The sequence below is a fragment of the Gasterosteus aculeatus genome, chromosome 11 (assembly GCF_964276395.1).
Source record: "Gasterosteus aculeatus chromosome 11, fGasAcu3.hap1.1, whole genome shotgun sequence".
Classification (NCBI taxonomy): Eukaryota; Metazoa; Chordata; class Actinopteri; order Perciformes; family Gasterosteidae; genus Gasterosteus; species Gasterosteus aculeatus.
The window spans coordinates 9,706,113-9,728,027 of NC_135699.1; the positions used below are offsets into that span (position 1 = coordinate 9,706,113).

Here is a 21,915-nt window from a genome sequence, read left to right on the forward strand (position 1 = left end):
TCTTTTTGATTTCTCCACTTCAGTACTTTATGAATCACAATTTCTTCCTGAGTAAAGTAATGTGTCCAGAAGACAGACGGGCAGAACACAACTACACACACACAGCCACCCATGACTCCCTGCCCTACTTAGGTTGAAGATAGTTCCGTTTATTTTCTACTCGATATTCCTATGAGGTACACATGGGCAGCTAATCCCAGCTAATATGGTGCTGTTTGTAACAATTCTGGCACAAGCAACTGAGGAAGTGTGGTTGTCAAGACAGACTGGAAGGAGAGGGCTTTGTGGTGCGTGCCAGAAAGATGGACGGCACAAGTGTAAGAGGAGGGGAAAATTACAAATAAATTAGCTGTGTGCGAGCCCATATTTTTTATTTTTAGAATTCCCTACTCCCCTGCTATGTGATGAACGGTAGGCGTGAGACCTGAAGCTTGCACTTTGCCTGGGACGACTCTCCGTCATGCTGTCCTATTTTTAATTTCATGGCATTTCTGTTGGAGTTGCCTCAGGCTGGAGCCATACATGGGCATTATACAACATTCTGTGTGCCATTCTCTTGAATTATATTTGTCTTGTAGTGGCATTCACGTTGCACTGGGAAATTAACTGTGTTTCAATGGCTGCATCCCTAGACTGCGTAATGGCATGCATTACTGTTCTACCCCATCTGACTTCATTGTCAGGAGCCAAGGGAGAAAAAAAATAATGGCAACCCTCCAAACAGCACCTTTCCCCTGCAATTGTATTTTTACTCAAAGGTTACAATCAGCAGTCATAAACGCTAAGGAGAACACTGTGAAATGCATTACTCCATAAAGCACCGGCATAACAAAAGAAATAACCCCATCTGAATAAACAGTAAATATTTGTACGCTTCCAGATGTTGTTATCGAGACTGGCAACCTGGGTTTCAGAGCATTACACCTATTGTGTGCTGTGTTTCTGCACGTGGTTTCTTTGCCTTCACCTGAGACAAAGATAAGAGCCCATTCATGACCGTTCACTTATCAAATGTTTTATGTCTTGCAGCGACCATGGGCAACCACCTTTTGACCAACCCGGTGTTACAAACTCGCACTGGCACCTCTCCTTACAACACTCTGCTGGCTGAGAGCTTCACACCCCCCTCGCCTGGTGTCTTCAACTCTACCGGTTAGCTCCTGAACATTCCAGTCGCTTTGTGTGTATGTGTGTGCAAATAACGTAAAGAGCTGTCCTTAAGCCTGTTTGACATGTCCTACGCAAACTCATCACTATATTTGAGTGCTCATCATATGTCTATATTACACACGGATATAGATAGGATATGGTTAAAGCATACTATTAGTTAGCAGGAGGAATGGATAAAAAAGAGGACTTTAAAAGTTAATTTTGTCATTGGGTAACAGCTCAACCTGCATTTTTGAGATTCAAAAGAAATCCACAGCCTTTACAGACTAAAAAGTATTTTTTTGTGCTGGACCACTTTGGCTCACTCTAACAGGAACCCTTACTACTGAACATAGACTATGCTGTTCCCTGCTGAAGGACAAATCTTCCTTCTTCTGTACCTCTTCAGAAAAAGAAAAAAAAGATTTATATACTGTGTGTTAACGCAGTGGGTTCCAAGGAAGCCTGTTATATTGTTCTGACAACATTACTTTAACAAAAAATAAAAGCATGCAGTACACTTGTTTTTAATATATTATTCAATTTTGCGCATAATGAGATTAATCGCTGTTAATCACAGAAAAATCATGCATTTAATCGCATTGCATCTTTTCCCAGCATTAAAACTGACATAGACAACATCACTAAAAGGGTTAAATAGGTAAAGTTAATTAATCATCTGCTGCTGTAACAAATGTCTTTTGAATGAGTTTTGGTCATATTTTGTGTTGAACCACATCACCTCAAACAAATGGGAAATAATTAATTAAAATATACAAATTGAATGGTCTGTGGTACTGTGTTGATCTGCGCTCCTTTGAAGCTTGGAACTATTAAGCACAGTCCCTTTTGAAAGAATGAGGCACCTACTTTATTTGACACAGTCCACGCGTTGTTTCCTCTGGACAAAGGTGTGAATGGTTTTGTTTTAAAAGGCGTCTCAGTTTAGTGCACTCCTGGGTTTCTTAAGTCTTTCTCTAAGAAGGTCCTGTATGAAGACCAGCTTCTGGTTGACAGTCTGCCGGAGATCATAGTCGGCTCCCTATGGCGGTCAAACTCTGCTTTCATTTGTGGAGTGAGGCTTTCAAGTTCATCATATATATTATTTCAACTCATTGCTGACGGGACATTGTGTTTGGATCTCCTTTGTGATTTCCTTAAAACGCATGCAACTGTCCGACGATGTTTCCTAGATTTCCAGAGCTATTTCCCAGACTTTGGCTGATTGTTTCCAAGGCGATCTGAGGACTGACCTGGGCCGTGACTTTGTCCTGCACCAGTAGAGCTGTTGGTCAATTGGTGAATTCCCATTAGTCTCATTCTATCTCCACGCTGTCGCTGCTGGAGGAGAAGAGCACGCACGGGAAAGAAATCACCAATAAATACAACCAATCATATAATCTCAACATTTCTCTTTGGCTTACATGCTTTAGCTTTTAGCTGTGTGTTTGTTTGTGTGTCTGTGTGCGTGCATGAGCCTGTTTATGTGTTGGTTTTTCAGACTTTGTTGCTGTCAGACAGATGTACTAGGCTGAGCAGGACAGAGCCAAACAGCGCTTAGAAACTAACCGGCCATCTGGTGAGATCTCAAATCTTCACAAGAAGAGCCACAAATTGATTTGGAAGTTTTGCTACAGCTGCCAGAAATCTCGAGGATGTTTTTTCTGTTGAGAAAAAGCAGTCCCCTTATCTCGCAACGCGCGTAGAGGAGGATCAGACAGCTGGGTGTCCTGGGACAGTCCATCTGTGTGGGTCATTCAGGTGTGATATGTGGATAGAGACAGACAGACAATTAGTCACTCTATGAAATCAACAAGAGGAGATTAGTTTGCGTCTGAGTGTCAGTCTGTCTGTGTGTGTGTGTGTTTGTGTACTTGTCTTGTACTGTCTCAGAGGTTCCTCTTAAAAGCGCCTCCTCTCTTTTGAGGCGTATTACCGCTGAATGTTTTGGTAATTGCTCCACTACAGTACTAATATTCACTGGGTAACAGAGGGCTATAAATGCGCGTGTGTGGCTGGTTGCTGGATGAGTTTTCATCCGCAGTGTATCACGCCTCGTGTCGGAGGACTGAGATATAAGGCGGCGTTTCTATTAAATATTTTAAAACCTCTCTGCACAATACGTCAAGCCTGATGGCCGAGGGCTTGGCAGCCAAGACATTTTTAGAAGAGAGTTGGAGAGGAAGTAGGGAGAGCACTTCATTAGAATGTCTAATTACCCACACCACTGGTGAAGAACTCTGATTGAAGTCATACTGAGCATGAAAATGAAAAAAATATCACAAACTTTCTCCAAGGCCGGGGCTTTTGCTTTAATATGTGATGGTAATTTGGTAGCGAAAGTGTGTTAAAAGAAAGTCGTGACATAAACGGATCTGCTGGTGTACAAGTTTTTAACAATAAATTATCACTCACGCTGGTAAATAAATATTTTGCTTTGGCGTCGATGTAAATTGTGAAGGAATATAGTGTCAAACAAACAGGTCCAAATTTGCATAAGTTGTGGAGGGTTTGATGTTGAGTGTGAAACAGAAAAGAAAAGTGGCCGATGGAGGAGGGTTCCTTTTCAGCATGTCTTAATAATGAATAAATCAACCTAATGTTACACCATTAAAGAATACTACTGACTACTGTCTCTCATTTTATTCACTCCACATGACTTTCTCTGGGACTCAAAGGAACCTTCCGTGATCCAAGTAAGTGTAGTTCACGTAATTTAATGACATTCATTCTTCTAACCGACGCTTTCATTTGACTGTATCGTAATAACCCCCCCCCCCCCCCCTCTCTCGTCTGCCATCTCTCTTCTAACTTGTGTTTGGGTCCAGAGAGCACGTTGTCAAAGGTCCGCGACCCCTGTGGGATGGAAACCCTGCCCTTGAATGGTAACTTCAACAACAGCTACTCTCTGCGCGGTGGCCCGGGGGGCGCGGGCGGAGGCAGCTGCGACTTCCTCGGCGGTGGGGGCGGAGACAGTCCCCCGCCCCTCCTCAATCCCCGCGGCTCCGAGGCCCTCGGGGGCGGAGGCATCCGACGAAACCTCTCCGACGCCGCCGCCTTCGAAAAAATGATCATCTCTGAGCTGGTGCACAACAACCTGAGAGGCGGCGTTGGGGGAGGCGGCGGTGTCGGAGGCGACGTAAGCGACCGGGTGTGCGGCAGCTTGGCCAGGGGACGTCCCCACGGCGGGGTCGGCCGGGGCGCGCCGGGGGCCGGGCCGGAGCTGTCCGTGAGCACGGACGAAGACGAGGACTTTCTGAGGGAGGGGCGGCAGCGCACCCCGCAGGATGTGGAGCTGCTCTACAAAGCGCTGGAGGAGCCCCTGCTGTTGCAGCGAGCCCAGTCCGTCCTCTACCAGAGCGACCCCGAGGAGTCAGAGAGCTACACGGCCGACCTCACCGAGAGCCTCGGCCACAGCGGCACCAGCGGCCAGAGCGCCGGCGGGCAGGTGGGCGGCCGGGCGCCGGACTCCCCGGCCCGCGACTCCCTGTACACCAGCATCACCAACCTGCGAGACTCGCCGTACCCCGACAGCAGCCCCGAGCCCCTGGAGGTGGTCCCCCGTTCGGCCCAGCCTCCCGAGGAGCTGTACTACAGCTCCGGGAGGCCCGCCCTGGGATCTCGCGGGGCACCCATGCAGACCTTCTACCAGGCTCCGCCCCGGAGACCGAGTGGGGAGGGACACCTGGCCCCGGAGCCCGCCCACAGCGAGGGAGACGGACAGATGCAGCTGGTCACCAGCCTGTGACTGGAGCCCGGAGGAGGAAGTTGGAGACTAATGTGATGGCCAAAGCCCGCCTCGTTTCTCGTGTCTCTCCACTTTCTGCTTGTTTGGTTGCCTTTCTTTGTCTTGACTTTTAGTTCGCTAACAAATGAGCGGAGGGACGTTCAGGGGGAGACGTGGCAGAATCGGCCTCCGGCCTTTATCCTGAACCCTCCCTCGTCTTAACGAGATGAGTGATGGGTGCTTTTCTGCGGAGCGTTCGTCGGCCGCCAAACCCGTCCTGCTCAGTTCCTTTGGTACCTTGAGACCAAGTCCAGCACTCTGAATGTACCGATCCACCCACTATACCTTCAGATATTTCAAAACTTTAAAACTCTGACAACGTTTTTTATGTAATATCTCTTCAGACCCGCTTCATAAGGGTAATATCATTTTATATTTAGTCCTGTTTCCCTTTCGTACCATCCATAGGTCTTTTTTGATTCATCATTTGATCGGAGTAGTTAGCGGTGGAGACAAGGAATATAGTACACTATTATAACCTAAAATATGTCTCACTGAAAGCTCTTCATTGTTGCCAAAAATATCTTTTATTGAGCCAGAACCGAAACACAGACACGCACGCACACACACACACACACACACACACACACACACACGCTCGCTCATCCACAAGTGCTCATTACTCAACGTCGAAAGTGCGTCGAAACTCCATCTAAGTAAAAGGGAACAGAAGCTTTTGTTTCAAGCAGGCGGTGGGAGCAGATTCAGAGTAGTTGCCTTCATTTTCTCTTGCTGTGAATCGACGACTATGTACAGAAGTGGAGTAGAGTTCGAGGCGAAGGCCCGAGGAGCCGCTGCGCCTCCCTTCCAGAGCAGCAGAACCTGCATCCATGAGACTGGCCAATCATCTCCGCTCTTCTCTCTGGTTGTTTGCTTCAGGCATATAAAAAGTGAAATGACTGCCTTGCTATTGTTTTGAAGAAAGTATTCAATTTGTCGACGGGGTCTGCATCGTCTGGGGGCTGCAAAGAGTTGGACTGGTGTTAACCCCCCCCCCCCCCCAACCCCCCCGTACTGTGCTGTTAGAGCCTAGCCAGTTGAAGTGGACTTGTTTCCTGTGTGTGGTTGTGATGAGCAAGACTGTAAACACGCAAACTCACTGGTCGACCGATTGGTAAAGCCGTGTACATAGGAGCCACACGTGAATCTACTTTATTCCTACTATGTAAATAAAGACACCGGATGATCAAAAGCAACAAAAAGTAACAAATACTATGAAAAATGACTTCTTGTACTGCAACAAACCAACGAAAGAAAAAAATAAAATGTTTTGGAGTTTGTGAACTGAATGATGAGCTCTCTCTCTCTCTCTCTCTCTCTCTCTCTCTTTCTGTCTCTCTCTCCCCTGTTGCTTGATCTCTCGCTCTGTCGCTCTTCTGTGCCTCCAACGAAAAAGGGAGAAAGGCAGAGAGAGACAGATGGAAATGTGTCGTAGATCTTATTTATACAAATTTAAAAAAAAAGAAAGAAAAAAATATCCCACACAGTTTTTATGTAAGATAATCCGTTCCATGTTGATAATGTTTGACCTTTGACATTCCCATGGTGGAATTTACAAAGGTTGCGGGGAGGTGGGGGTGAGGCAAGCAACATAGATGTTGTCAAATGTCATTGTGTGCCTCACAGGCACCAAAGAGCATTGTGGGCGAACCGGCAGCATCCACAGAGTGATTTGGTTTTGACCTCATGTTATTTGGAAGATATAAACAGATGACATACTTTTAACGAGTTTGATGGGTTTCAGCATGTTTCACAATGACGTTTATTTAGCTATCAGAGAATATTGCATTCAGGATGGAATCAGCATTTATCCACATGACAGTTCATTCATTTCCTGTGAGAGTGTGGATGTATGAATGTGTCAGAATGGCCGATTGTGTCCTGTTGGTGCAGCAGTCCTTTGTGTGTGAACACACTCAAAGCTTTTTTTGTATTGTTTTCTTCTGTGTGACATGACTTGAATGCTCATCGAACAAAAAAGGGGGAATGCATACTTCTCCGGCCCAAATGTAAGTTGCTCTTGCCGTGGCGTTTATAGGTACAAGGATGACGGGAGGAATCAGACCGCCTGGGGGCGACGGACAATAACTATACACCATGAAAATGACAAGCGGGGTTGATTGATCGAGGGGAACATGTTTCCAATATGCCACCTTATGCAAGCGATACGTTTGAGAAATTAGCTGTCAGGGGAGAGATGCACACGAGGCTCCTTTCATCCAGCTGAAATCCGTCTGACCTTTAAAAATAACTTCCCTTCGTCTACGGTGCATTTGTTATGGTTTATTTATCTTTTTTTTATTGTATGTTATTTGAATATTTATTCACATTGATCTATTTCTGGCCTTGTTCTCTATTCCTTCTGAGTTTTTTTTTTTTTTTTTTACTGTCTCCCTCGTAAACCTCTAAGCGCAGAGTGTGATGTGCGGACGGAACGTGAGCAGAAAATAGATGCATCCACTGCAGTGTGACATTTGGAGAGAGGGCCTGGCTGTCCCACTTCTAAGAGAACCCAGAGGACGGGTTTTAGCTCCGGCTCCGGGGGCTGAAAGAGCAAGAGGGAGTTAACCACAGATAAGAGAGAGGGATTACAAGGATACACCACCATTTATCCTTGTTATTCAAATCGCTCGTATGTGCCACAGAGCCCGATGAGGCTGAGGGAGACGGCTCTGGCACCCCCCCCCACACCATCGCAGAGGACGTGTGCAACGCTGCCTTTTTTGATGGTACATGACTTTGATTTGCAGCTTAACCTGGGAGCTAAATCTGTGTTTACAAATGAAAAGACAAAAATGCGCGGGCATTCCGCTCCGCTGCGGCGCCGGACAATGTGAAGCCGGGATCTCGTGGCTCGGTGGCGGCGGGGGTCAAATGAGGACGACTGAATGTATTTTAACAAGCAGGAGTGACGATGGCACAATTCAATCCAGGGCGTAAGTGTTAATGGGGAACGCAAGACAGCCATCATCATCATCATCATACCCATCATCATCAGCATCATCGTTAGCTCCAACCCTCCCGCATTGTATTTGACATAATGTGCTGATGCTGATATCTACTGCTCAGCTGGGACGCCCCCCCCCCCCCCCCCCCCCCCTGGGGAGGGACATTGTTTAGACAGGCACTTCCCCTCGAGAGGAGGAATGTGCGTCACCTTGGGCCTGCTCCTCGCTTTTGTTCTTTTTTTTTTTTTTTCCATCACCTCTTTCCTCCCTTTCTTTTCCCTCACTCTCCCCCCGCATCGCTCCCACATTTTTAATATCAATCTCCATGGACCCCCATTAGTGCAGCACTTCCTTGAGAATGTTAATTTGTTTTGTCAAAAGCTTTGTTTATCCCAGATTAATATCTCAATAAACAGAGGAGTGCTCTACTGTGGTAAATGATAGTGATTATAGAAGGTCTGCAGCCCATGTTCACACAGTGGGAGGTTCTCCGCCGTTCAAGCCCTCCAAACCTGTGATTACAATAATAACACGGTGGGCACTAAATTACAACAGTGAACCCGCCCTCGGCCTTTTTTCTATACTCTGCTGGAAAGTGTTGTGCGTGCTCCAGTGGGAAGTTGTTTAAAAGGTGGGACGCTCAACCTTTGACAACCTTTGATGGGCCGGCTCGCCCCGGCGGCTTAGTGTCGGCGGCGGGTGAGCTGTGGCGTTGTTGAGTCTATCATCAGACAGCGGAGGTCCCGGCGGGCTTTTTCCGTTTACTCACAGATGACCCCTCCACACACAGACAGTGTTTTTTTTTCTCATTTTCTACCAGTGATTTGTGTGACCCATCACACACCGGGAGGGCAGGAGGGCGATCGGTCCCTCAGTTGAGAGGAGACGAGGTCATTATGTCCGAAAAAGAGAGATGTCACACGTTTGTAGCCATGGGCAGTTGGAGAGAGAGAGACAAAGAGGGCAGGGGGCGACCGGGGGGATCGCAGCCAGGTGGTGCAGGCTGGGATCTGGAGATAAGGAGACTCATGGTGCTGCTTGGTTTCAGATTACTTTTTTGGCTGGTGGTTTCCATTCCAGAGGTCCTCACTTTATTGTTTTAACTTGATCAAGCTGGCTTTTCAGATCCCGAGTTTGTTTATTGAATCAAGCTGTCTCTGGAGGAAGAAAGACGCCTGGATTTCTCTTTGGTCTAATTGATGCTTCCTTATAAAGAAAATGTGAAAAGGAATCCAAAGGGAGATTCTTTCGCACAGGTCACAGGGTGATTCTCCGATACAGATTTTTGAAGTGCAAATGTAAGCAATGATAAAGTAGTACTATTTTGTTATTGTTCTGTTGCTGCGTGTTCACATGAATACTGAATAAATATAGAGTTTGTTTTAAGAATATTTAGAGGTATGGCATAAACCCAGTGATGAGGATTATGGCGTTTCTCTTTTGTGTTGAACATGTGTGTTGTGGGGAGCTGTGCCAGCACTTTCAGGCCATCTTTTACACACAGGGGGGGCCGACATCGGGGTGGGGGGGTTGTGTAGGACGGGCTTCTACAAAATCCTGTGAGGCACACTGCACACAGAGACCCCAAGGTCCCAAACCAAAGCTAACGTATCGTTTGTCCCACAGACATACCCCGTCCTAGGTAGATAGGTGCTCCGTCACGTCTGACAGCGTGGAGGAGCAGAACTGTGCCTGCCATCACGTGGTCGCCCATGGCGACGGTCAAGGACACGCTGCCGGAGACGGTCCGTGTCCGTCACAAGAGGTAGAATCGCTGGCTATAACAGGTGTGAGTGGGGTATTCTCAGTGTCAGCTGAGGGCTGTAATAATTAGGCTGTAATAAGTAGGACCTGGGCAGTATTGGACGTCTCTGAAATAGTGGTTCTACAGGTTGTAGGCATTGGTAGAAACAATGAACTGCTGATATTGTGTCACGTAGGGTTTTACTTCTAGCACCATTGTCAGCGCTTTCTGTGACTTTTCTATGAAATACATAATTTATATGCTGAGACATTTGTAAACCAAGGTCAATATAACCTCTTGATTCTGTTTCTATTTTTCTTTGAGGAATAATGTTAATTTATTTTCTCACGCTCGTTGCATTGACAGCTGTCTGGGCCAAAGGGGATGATTTTTTTTTTGTGAGTGTTTGCGTCATCGCAGGTCACAGCGACCTTGTATCGGCACATATTAATAAAAAAGTTTTGAAAATATAAACAGTTCGTGCTTCCGGGTTTCTCTGGGAACGTCTTAAGCAGCTCATTTGTTGTTGTTGTTGTTGTTGCGTGTGGTTGTGCGCCAATGCTCAGCCCATTTGGTTGCGCGCTAATACATGTTCCAGTGTGATAAAAGCATGAAAGCACACAGAAATGACCTCAAAAGGGAATGTTTGCATATAGACTGCAACACATCTCCTGATTCAAACTGGAAAGCAGAAGTGTCCTTTAAGCACTAATAGTGGCCATGTTTTATTCATGGGCCTGTACTGCGGGTTACGTCAGCATAGCGCTGCTCCTCCTCGTACCACCGACGCCAAGGGGACTGAAGCCAAGCAACCGAGCCCCTTTCCTGTGGCGGCTCCCCTTTGATCCACAAACTGTATGCATATGCAGATTCTACCCGGTGGTCAGGGGGACGATTCTGTCAAATCCTGGTCTGTGGCCAAAGGTGATCAGAGAGGTGCGGGGGGGAAGCAAGATGTCAGTTTAGGAAGACAAAACCGTGCAGCTGCTTCAGCGTCTGGACAAGTATGAGCATCGCTCGCCGGGAAGGACGAGAGGACGGGTCTCATGCTAATCCGGGCCGAGCTTTGTTTTCTAACTAACCATGGAGATGCCTTCAACCTTCCCACGTGTACCTACACGGAGACCTGTGGGTATCAGCTGGGTTCCTCCTGACAAAGCATCAGTCAAGGTTAATTAATCATACAGCGTGGTGCGAGCCCCGATGTAATCTTTTAATAAACTGCCGTGCGAGCACAGCCGGGCCGAACCTCTGAATGCGGCACTGTTTGCTTGCAGCTGCCCGTTAAGCCCCAGCGGCACACAACTGTAGGCGACCTTTAGCACTCTCCAGAGGAGGAACAAACATTGTAATCAACGAGGAATCAGTTAGGCACATCACAACTAAGTGTCTTGAGTTATTGCAGCCCATCTAGCATCCCTGAAGCCTTCTCACGCACACAGTGTTGTGATCAGTGTTCGCCTCCCGCTGAGTTTCGTTTTCCTCAACTGCTCGTCACGTCGTTGACAGCCGAGTGTGATGGGTAACTAATTAGCCAATATCTCATTATTAGGAGCATCAGAGCATACACGGTTCCTTCGTAATTACAGCGTGACTCATGGCTCCTTTTCTCCACCCATCTCACACTATTTGCCGCCTCACTCCCGTCCCCTCCGTGAAACTCCCTGAGAGGGGGAAGTGGGGGAGGCGCTGCGGCCTTGACCATTCGATCACCCTTTCTTCCATTGGCGGTACAGTAACGCTTTCACACGCCGGCAGACCAAACACGAGCAAGAACCACCTCCAACAACCCCGGCACGCTCTCCTCCTGCTGCTCAGTCTGAGGGGTGAAAATGGGGCTTTTTTTAAAGGTCATCGCACATTTGGGGAAACTTAAAATAGAATAGGAAATTTAGTCACAACATGTCGGCAGAAGCGACGAGACGGAGGAAGAGAGTATTAAATTCAGCCCAAACCCTTGTCTGTTAAACCAAACATCAAACCGCAGAGGGCAGAAAATCCTTCAATTGCTGTTCCATTATTGGTTTATTATGACAAACCAATATAAAAATGATATATTAATAAATTTGTGCACTGTTCTAGAAAATAGAGACAAATAAAAATCATTACTCAATAATCAACTTATAACTTATAACCTGACTTTCATTTATTGAAACCGTTGTGTTTGACCATATAAGTATAGTATGTAAGTGAAATCAAAATGATCTGGAGTAAATATGCATTAAATGCGTTTAACAAAAGTAATAAGGGACGCCGTTATGTTGTTTAGGTTTCTCACCACTATTTACTGCCCCCATGTGGTAAAAGTTGGACACTCCAGCTGCTCGGTTGCCCTCAGTTGTTTTAAACCAAGCTAACCAGCACTGAACAATTCATTTTAAAATCTTCCACAAAATTAATTATTTTACCATGTATACTGCGTCTATTAACCATTATTTTCATAGATATTCACTAAAAAGCTAAAACCAAATGCCAAAATAAGGCATTTCACAGCAAGTCACGATGAAGTCACAATAAAACGTCTGAATTCCCAAATATGGATTAATATAAAGGCAGTTACCCCCATATCTGTTTAGTTCATAATTATAATTCATAATTATATATATAAATATATAGATCTTTATTCTATACATTATGGCACTTTATGGCACTTTAGCTGCTATGTTTTGGTCCTTCCAGCATTTATATTCTCAGTAACAAAACCTTTTGTGTTTTTTGGTTTTTCTTCTTCTTATTCTTCGTTTCTAATGCATATCTTAAAATAGTGACACAAAGGAATATGTCTGATTTGTTGATCACATGACAATAAACCGGCTGACGTAGAAAACTCTTGCTTATGTCATCAGAATGATTTAAAGATGTTGTGATCACCGAACACGTTGTTAGACAATATATCATATATCATTATCATATTGTGAGAAGAAAACCGAGCATGCAAAGCATTGTGGGATGGTATAAATATACAAAAGCTGATCGCAGAGGAGCTGCTATTAAAATGCAGTGCAAACCCTGACTGTGAGAATAATGAAGCTATTATCATCATTTATTTATTCTTTATATATTCTATAATGTATTCCATCAATTTTTTTAATCTTTATTTATTTACGCACACAGTTCTTCATGTTGATCGTCAGCGCTATGTGAAGCAAACAAAAACACTTGCCAAATCAAAAAGCCCTAAAGAAGCTCTAAAACACAACAAAAGCGAGTTTCCCACCCGCTGCCCTGGTCTGGGTCAAAGCGCTTACACACCAAAGCTACGGCTTCCCCCGTCATGTCCAATCATCGGTTGGCAGCTCGGAGACGGAAACAACAAGGAAGAGAGACGTGATGCTGCATCGGCAAAGCCCAGTTAATGCTCCCACTCCGAGTGGATACTGGCTGTGGAGCTTTGGGGAGCAGCTCATGAAGTTACATCAGGAGATGGGCAAAAGGAAACAAGGTAAGAGGCAGACTGGAGATTAGAATGAGACAGCGAATCCTCTCTGCGCTCGGTTATGAGTAACGGAGGCTCCCCGTTGAGTCGACAGGCCTCCACGACCACCATCAGCAGCGCTCCTTCTGTTGTGCACCTCCTCCCGCTGATATCAACCCATTTACAGATGCACGTGGAAAAAGGGGGAGTTCTTCAGCTCAATACTGCCTTTCTTTTCTTTCTTTTTTTCACCAGCTGTGCATTTCATGCGTATTGGGCAGTAAGATTTGACATCGATCTGTGGAGCACCGCCGCCTCCTGCTTCCTCTCACAGCATAAAGACGTGCAGCTTAGGTTAATTGTTTACTCTAAACTGGCCGTAGGAGAAGCTGTGTGAGGATGTCTGTTTCTAGTGTGTCGGCCCTACCGGGCCCCCGGGGGGCCAACGACGACTGGGATGAGCGTGCTTTTTAAAAAAAATACTTTGCCCCGATGCTTTAGGAAAACCTTTGTTTTGTATATCAGCCATGAAGATTCAGTCCTAAGTTCTGGTATCTTGTGGAGTTTGGCATCGTTGACGTCCTCAGCCAAAGTGAAGGAGTTCAAGTACCTCAGGGAGTGCGAGTTTGGCCCGAGAGTCCGAGCAGCGTGGGCGGCGAAAAAGCCGGGCCAGGGATCAAACGGCCAATCCTCTGATTGTGGTGCGACCGCGTCTTCCACTCGCCCACAGTTGCCGGCCAGTCTTACCTCTCGTCCTGAGGGATGGGTGATGACCGATCATGAGTACAAGCATGTCCACACTGGCCCTGGAACGCCTTGGGATCCCCCAGTCACAGCTGGCAGATGTGGCACGGGAAAGGGAAGTTTGAGTAAGCGGTTGAAGACGAGATGAGATGACAGATGAAATGCTCTTTAAACTTTTGAATCTTTTACTCTTTTTTTATTTTTACAGTTTGCTGCCAATTTTTGTATCTCATCTGTTCAAAGACAATTTGCAAATAATCTTTCTAGCCGTGATATTGTTTTCTTTATCTTTTCTTTGTCATCAATAATACAAAATAGTATAACAATAAACACACTCACAGTCCATCCAGAGAGACTCTCGCCTCCCCAGCGAAACAAATACTACACAAGAATTGCTCTGAATCTTGTCTGTGGAAAGTTATTTCAGTAAAAAGGAGACTTCACCTGAACCCTCAAAGAGGCTACAGGCTCAAACAAAAGACACGGCTTTCATTCTCCCCTTTCAGGGAGCTGGACTCCCTGGTTGCGGTCCAGACTTGAGGAGTCTTGCCGTCAACAAAAGGATCAATGCTATGGAGACCGAGGTATAGCTGTGAGTAGATTACAGTCTAGACTTCCATTTGCTGCTTTAAAAATAACACTTTTGACATTTATGACTAAACTATTTGTATTGTTAACAAGGTTAATGTCAGACGAAGCATTTTGGAAAAGAATGATGTTGTGTGTGACGTTTCTCTAAAAGTCATAAATTGAATTTAACAAAAAAAGGTTAACAAATATTAGGGGCGAAAAATGTTCAAAAGAAACGTATCATAAAAATGTCTAGCAGATCTCTGTTGCATTCCCTGAAAAGTGAAATCATGTGGCTTGAGTGCATGGTTGGTATTTCATTGACTCAATTCAAAGTTAAATACAAGGGGACAATGTGAACATTGCATTACTTGCAGGTCTCGACAGTCTCTTCAGTAACGACTGAATGGTTTCCTAATATCACTTCATTCATACGCGTTGCTGTCTGACTGCAGGGGTCCGTTGGTTAAAAACAAAAAGTTTTCTGTGAACTACAATCATGAAGTTTTTGGAAATCTCAAACTTGTTCTTTGTCTTTATCCCTCTTTGTCTTATTCTTTCATTAAAAACACAAATAGTAAATAGTCAAAGGGCATTTTGTATGACAATAAAGACGTGCAAGACAAGTTTCCTGTAAACATATTGAAATAGTTACACGGTCAACATAACCAAAAACAAGACTCAAGGAAATAAAGTCCATTTGCATCACTCAGTTATTAAATTCAAGATATCTGGAACAATGCCAGGATTTTATCAACGAATGACTTAACTTTCTTACCTGTGTTTTGTTGATTTAATTTGTACTTAACAAATCAGTAGATTTGTAGTTTTGCAACAGAACACAAGGGGAGGCCCTTGTGCTACAGGTCACAGACTCGCTGGAGAAGAGACACAAAGCATCACAATTCAACGATTTAATTCCAAATGAAACAGTTGAGTCGTTGCATAAGCATATCCTTCTGCGCAGTGCAGATTGTGTAATTTGGTGGGTCCCTCATGTGGATCCATTTGTATTCATCTCTCTTCACTTTTGGCTTGCATTAATCCTCTTATCTTTGGACATCGGTCAGGGGCCGAGGACAGCGGGGCCCCCGACATATTAGAACCATGAGAGAACAGAGCGCTCAAAGAGGCCGCTGTCTAAACCACACGTACACACACACACACACACACACGGTGCAAGGATAAAGCAGAAGCCGCCATGCTACAGCACGCTTCATTTACCCTGCATCTTCCCTGGTCCACCGAGAATACACAGACCCTCGTCTGTGTAACTCAATATGGGCCTCTTCCTCTCCGTCTCACCCGGCCTCTCGTCCGCCCTTCTCTGCCTCCCTTACGTTGCAGCAGTCAACCTGCGTGTAGCAGGCACAAGACTCAAAGTCCAACTCTCAAGTTTCATCTTTCTTTCTTTTTCACATTAGCTGTGGGAATTGTGAGACGTGCTTCGTCACCTCTTGGCGAGAGTCAAAACGACGGTTTTGCAACAGGCTCTGACGTGGGGGGAAACGGGACTTTCTGCTCGAAGAGTCGAGTGGACTCGTCCAATCATCTGATCCATTTTCCACAGATATCAGGTGACAGTGGGAGGCTTGGATATCCCACCTCTCCATATCCACACAGCCTCTGCATAAACAAGTGAGCAGCAGTGACGCAGAACAGGCTAAAAACACACACACACAAAGCTCGGAGCGTTCGTGCCCGATGGCCCCCGCGCTCCCCACAAACACGCTGCGTCCGGTTCTGAAAGGAGTAAATTCCAGCCAGTCTCAACAGGACGTTTAGGGTAAATAATTACAATCCTGTTACTTTTGAGTCCACTCAATCCGTCTCAGCTCATCCCTTCTCGTTTCTCTTAAAAGAGCGGCGACGAGAGATAAACCGCTCCGCAACCCCTCAATCCCTCATCCTCTGTGCGTGTGGATGACGGCAGCAGGCCTTCGCTCAGCGCTCCATCGGTAGAGTCTTGGCTCTGGCATGTCTGAGATTTGAGAAAGAAGGAGGACGGGGGGTAAATTAACCCCCTTGAAATTGGACAATTAACCATTATGAAGCCCAGTTTGGAACAAAAACCGGGTGCACCATTCAGAGTGTGTGAGCTGTGGAGTCAAAGCCGCGGCGAGGCGACGCGCTGAGAATTTCGAGTGGCTCTGAAACAAGAGTTCTGGCGACTCGGTCGGTATCCTGCTTTTTTTGAAGCTCCTCAACGGGTTTTAGATACACCTGATGGAAAGTTGACCACAACAAAACAAGCAAAACAGCACATGCAGACCAGGTGGGACTCCTTTAAAAAAAAATATATATATATATTGACCCAAACCCGGACTTAAGACCTTTCCCCTAGATTTAGCAACTAGACAATTACATGGAATACGACCCCAACCTTAGACGTGATTGCAGCGTGGCTGGCAAACGCTTTGAAGCAGGGCTGTTTTAAGTTAAATGGTAAGAAGCATAATCCCTCATTCAGAAAGCAGGACCAAGACAGCTTCCCCGGCCTTTGTCCACTCAATCTCCTTCCCTGCTCTTGTCTCTTGACAAGTGAGTTTATAAAAGGGCAAATGGAGCTGGGATTGTTACAGACACTTGGGCCTTCCCTGGCAGCTCGCTTTAGAAAAGCCTCAAACCCCGAGTGGCACAGCTTGGCATCACAAGTGGGACACCTACACATTTCCAGTGCAGGAAATGTACCAACGCCAACGCACATATTTCTGAACATATTGAGAAATACGTGCACATCACATGTGTTATCACATTCATCTGGGTTTCACCAGAGTCCAACCCTTAGATCGCTCTGTTATAAACATTCAAAATAACATTCTACATGAACAGCTCGTAAAAGAGAATTAGCAAGTCAGACGGGGGATTTGTGCTATAGTGCAGCCGTCATGGGAATCTGTGAATATAAAAAGTCACCACACAATAACATGCCCACCCACACCCCCCCACCTACACCTTCTACATACATATTTAAGGCCGTAGCACGGCGGCCAACTTTACCCCTCATTTCCAAAACCACGGCTCCCCTTTACAGAGCCCGGTTAGCCTGGGCACCGCAACCCGATCCGGCTGAGAAGGTTTTATAAAGCTAATGAAATAAAACAACAAACTCGGAAATACCTCTCATCGGCAGAGCCCAACAAGAAAGATATGGACCATTTCTACAAAACAGATGAACTGCTGCCTGTTTTTGACAGCTTGGTGGGGGTATGTACACTGTATATTGTGAGCTATAATACACACACACGCAGAGCCACGTCAAAGCACCGAATGGGCTAATGCACAGCAGATTGTATTCACATGCTGCTGAGGCACATGTTGTGCAATATCAGAGAGCAACTTGGACAGCCTCTATTAATCTGTTTTCCAGCTCAATCTCCTGAGAGGGATCTCTGTCAGAAAATAAACCACTCTGTTTGAAGCACGGCCTCCGGTTAAACTTGCTCAACTTCTGCCTTTTCTCCGTAGAGTTTTAATCTGCTCTGTTTTCTCTCTCACTCCACTTTTCTCCCCCTCGCCGTCTCTTTATCCCTCACTGCTTTTCACTTTATTTCGCTATCGTTTTCACCATTGTGGGGTTTTTTTTCTCCTTTACTCCCCTCATTTCACCCCCCCCCGTGTGATTGGTTGCTGGCGTAAGTCTTAGTATTTGGCCGGGCGGACCCGGGGCAAGCGTGTCTTGTTACAGCAGTCCAGGACGTCTGATAAAGCCCTACATTGTAAAGGATAATCCCTCTGAAACAATAAGGATTTTTATACCGTGGCCTTTATTCCTGCAGCCATGTGGGTAAAATTGCACACAAATACACACACACACACACACACACACACACACACACACACACACAATACAACACAACAAGCACTGACAGCTTTTTGTTCTGACACACAAACAAGTACATGTACAAGCACCGGCACGCACACACAGGGGGACTCATGAGAAAGTATGCAAGGAATTCACATCAAATTGCCCTGGTGTCATTTTTTATGTCTGTTACCTTCAGCCACGATAACACGACAGCAGGTGTTGGGGACAGGGATGTAAAAAATGGAGAGCCGCTACGCTGCTGTAAAACCTCAGTTAAGTCAGCGTGTGTATCACTGTCGTGTTTTGTTAAGGCAGCCTTTCTGTAGCTTTTCACACTCGGCTGAGCCCTATTGTTAAACAAACAAAGCTGTGTGTTCGCTTGTGCTGCGGACCGCTGAGGCGATCAGGCGCTCACCTGAAAAAAAAGGGAGAGAGGAGAATGTAGAAAAGCACGGGGGGGGCGGGGGGCAGCACACTGCAAAAAACAACAACAAACTTAAAATGTCAATTATTTCCGACGCCGAAATGTAAGACGTATGAAAACATGAAGGAGCTCAGCTGATATTAGTAATGCAGAAACGGTCCCATTTGCGGCCTTCTGCACATGTGCAAATTGAGTGGAGCCACCAGTGGGGTTATTTATCCCAACTGGAAGAATCCTTCTCTCCCGTCTTGGAGGTACGGCTGACCACACAACCCATTTCCAAACTGTTAAAACAAGTTAAGTGGCCTTATTTTACCAATATTTCTGACGCAGTTAGTGGTCCGTGCAGCTGGCGTTCTACCGGAGACAGCTGTGCAGTGTCTAGACAGGTAGATACCGCTGTGCTTCCAGCTCTGGGATTGTATCACCGCCATCATCCCTCATTTCCTTCACTGGCTTTTTCCCACTGCCGGCATCATCTGTCACCACAACCAAGGGGAAGGAGGAGACATAATTACAGGACACAGGCAACCACAACCCCCCCCAAGGTTAGCACCAACAACAATGGTGCCGTGACTGCCCGACTGACACTGCTCGGAAGTTACACCAAATTCCCGGAAACAATCCATTGTAAAAGCTGCCTTAGTCTGTCTGTTGTCCAAAAGTGCCAAAAAAATATATTGTGTTTGATCATGATTTAAGAACAATAATGACGATTTTTAAAGATAATATCTGCTACTTACTGTGCTTTACGTACTGCTCTTTATCTACCAATTACACACACTGTCATCGGCAAGCGATGTTAGCGGATTAACATTACACACAAATTACTCACACGGTTCTAAATTGTCCTCACACTAACATGACAGGCAAGTGCAGATGAAAAGATGAAAAAACGTGTGCACGCAGGACACAGTTTCCCTTTGCTCCAACAAGCACTGGTGCACTGCAGTGTTGTGAGCGTAAGTGAGGTTGATTGTCCGTGTTGTTGCCTCAAAGGTTGCTGGGGAGGATTTTAATTAGTCCCAGCACTGCACTGATAACACCATCCTCACTATCACATGCTCATACAGCATGCACCTCCCTGTACGACACACATTTAGAGTACGTTACGCTCACATTTATAGCGCCACACTGCAGAAAAGGGAAAAAAAGAGATTTTTAGGCAAGAATATGCAAGTTTTGCTTCACGGTTTCCTTGTTCCGCCCCCTTCCCCTCTGTGAAACAGTTGAGCAATTTTAAAACAAGGAGGTTCCCGTTTGCTGTTCTACGATGCTATGCCTGGGTAAAAGTCACATTACCATGAAAGCCATATTACATTCGTCTCCACATCTGCATCAACACATGACAGTGCAGATGGTAACAACTGCAGCAGGGAGCTCTCATGTTGTGTTGATTTTGGCGGTTCCTGTTGAACAAAGTGTTCCCGAGCACCAGAACCCCTCACTCTCCAGCGGAAGGGTCGGTTCCCCAGGTCTTGATTCTGTATTTTTTATGTACATGACATTAAAAAAGTCACCTGACTAAAGTTAATCATCATGAATGTGTCCTTCCATTGCCCACAGTTAACCCGCACTTTGCCGTCATGTTTCTTGTTCCTCAAGTTTGTTAGACCTAGCAACCGTTACTAAGAGGGTGGATTGTTTTGCGATAATAGCAGATCGAATTATCTGTGTTAGATGGGAGAGAATGATTGTGTGGGGAGAGAGAGTCTGGTGGTGTATACGTGACATTATAAAGGGATGTGTGGGGAACTGCATGACCTCTTGAACAGTGTACATACACAATTGTGCATGCTGGTATATGTGTATAATCACATGCGTTTTAACGCGCAAACACGCAGGCAAAAAACACGGATTAAACATAAACAAAGATGCCAAACACACACACACACACACACACACACACATACACAAACTGCTGTTCTCGAGACGTCTCACTTTGGAGAAACATCTGAGTTGACTCTGGGATGATCTCAGAGTGCTGATCTCAGTTGTATACGTTGTCTTACTTTATGAGGTCCATTTGAGTCCTGGCTGATGAATGAGCTGTTTCCATGATTCTTACCCGGGTGGTTTTATACATGGGCTCAGCGCCATGTCGCTGTTACGTTACCACTACAATGCGACTCGTCCTCCCACCTCGCCGCTGCAGTTGTCGCTGACACCTCGCAGGTCCTTGCTGACTTTATTCCCTTGTTTTTGCATTCCATATCTCCAGCCACACACATCCCTCATCCTGCAGACTGCGCAGTACAAACAAAGTGGTTTTGTATCTCTTTCGACAATGTGTCTTGTCTAGGTCCTGGTAGATTAGCTTGTTTTATTGAAGAATGTTATGACAAAGTCTAACTGCCTTGGTAACGATTCTGGATCGAATCTTTACCCGTCAGTTGTTTCCTTGCGCCTCCTTGGGTCTGGTTTGTTTTACGGCTGACAGAGAGTTGAGGAAGATCATTGACCTGAAACACCTCATGCTCACACAAAGAGGTGCTGCAGGTAGCAAAGGTCACCCTGACCCTAAAACATTCAACACTTAAATAAACAAACCACACATGGCGGCGCCAGGTCTTATCGGGTAACCTTTCCCAGTGCATTGTACTTCCATAACACCTCACCCTTGCATAGACAAGAACATGACCTCTAAGATGATAAATAGTGGGGTATCTTTTTGCCCAATTTTTCGGTTTGTCGTGAGCAGCCATGCAATGTTCTAGCGAGAAAAGGCCTTCGGTGAGAGGCTTGATTCCCTTTCTACAGTAAGTCTCCCAGTGAAATGTTCAGCCCTGAGCACACATACCGTTCTCTTTAAAACGCTAACAGGAAATTAGAAAAGTGTGTGCTGTATGATTCATGCTACTGTTAATCATACAACAGAGACACGTCTGAGAATAACTCTTCAACAGAGTCATTTCATCCCTCAAATGTGTCTCTCACTCGACAACTTATTTGCAATTCACACATCTGAAAATATGAATACTTCCCCTTCAGCTGTATGTGTGGTGCTTGTGTTTGCCGAGCGACGCTGTCCTCATCAGATAGGCCAACAAAACTGACTTATGTGTTAGTATTCGTACTAATCTATTATCTGCACATACCTCATGTGCTGGGCGGATAAACAACGTATTTATTTTTCCGTTGGTATGTGACGGAAACACAAACTCAGTTTCCCTGGTGTCCACTTGTCGTCCCTCTCAGCTCTTTGTGCGTCAGTTTTGAGGGTTGATCTTATTCAATGAGCCAGCTTGGTTTATTAAACATCCTGATTCCTGGAAAGTAGAGAGAGAAGAAGCAAGGAGAACATGCAAACTAATGCTTTTCATAGA

At 45.7% G+C, this 21,915-nt stretch overlaps 1 protein-coding gene and 1 long non-coding RNA gene across 3 annotated transcripts in view; one reads left to right on the forward strand and one right to left on the reverse strand.

The window, feature by feature from the left end:
- adgrl1a (adhesion G protein-coupled receptor L1a) overlaps positions 1-6,222 on the forward strand; it is an 80,275-nt gene extending 74,053 nt beyond the window's left edge. For both annotated transcript variants that reach the window (XM_040189841.2, XM_040189839.2), the window contains 3 exons: positions 1,030-1,152; positions 3,828-3,845; positions 3,978-6,222. In XM_040189841.2, coding sequence (XP_040045775.2) covers positions 1,030-1,152; positions 3,828-3,845; positions 3,978-4,897 — 1,061 coding nt within the window. In that variant the 3' untranslated portion in view covers positions 4,898-6,222. The remainder of the gene's footprint in view (positions 1-1,029; positions 1,153-3,827; positions 3,846-3,977) is intronic.
- Positions 6,223-11,943: 5,721 nt separating this feature from the next.
- On the reverse strand, positions 11,944-17,242 carry LOC144384518 (uncharacterized). The gene is made up of 3 exons (XR_013451303.1): positions 15,582-17,242; positions 15,136-15,235; positions 11,944-13,879 (listed from the first exon to the last, which is right to left on the reverse strand). It is a non-coding gene; the product is annotated as an uncharacterized LOC144384518 (long non-coding RNA).
- Between the last annotated feature and the right edge of the window lie 4,673 nt (positions 17,243-21,915).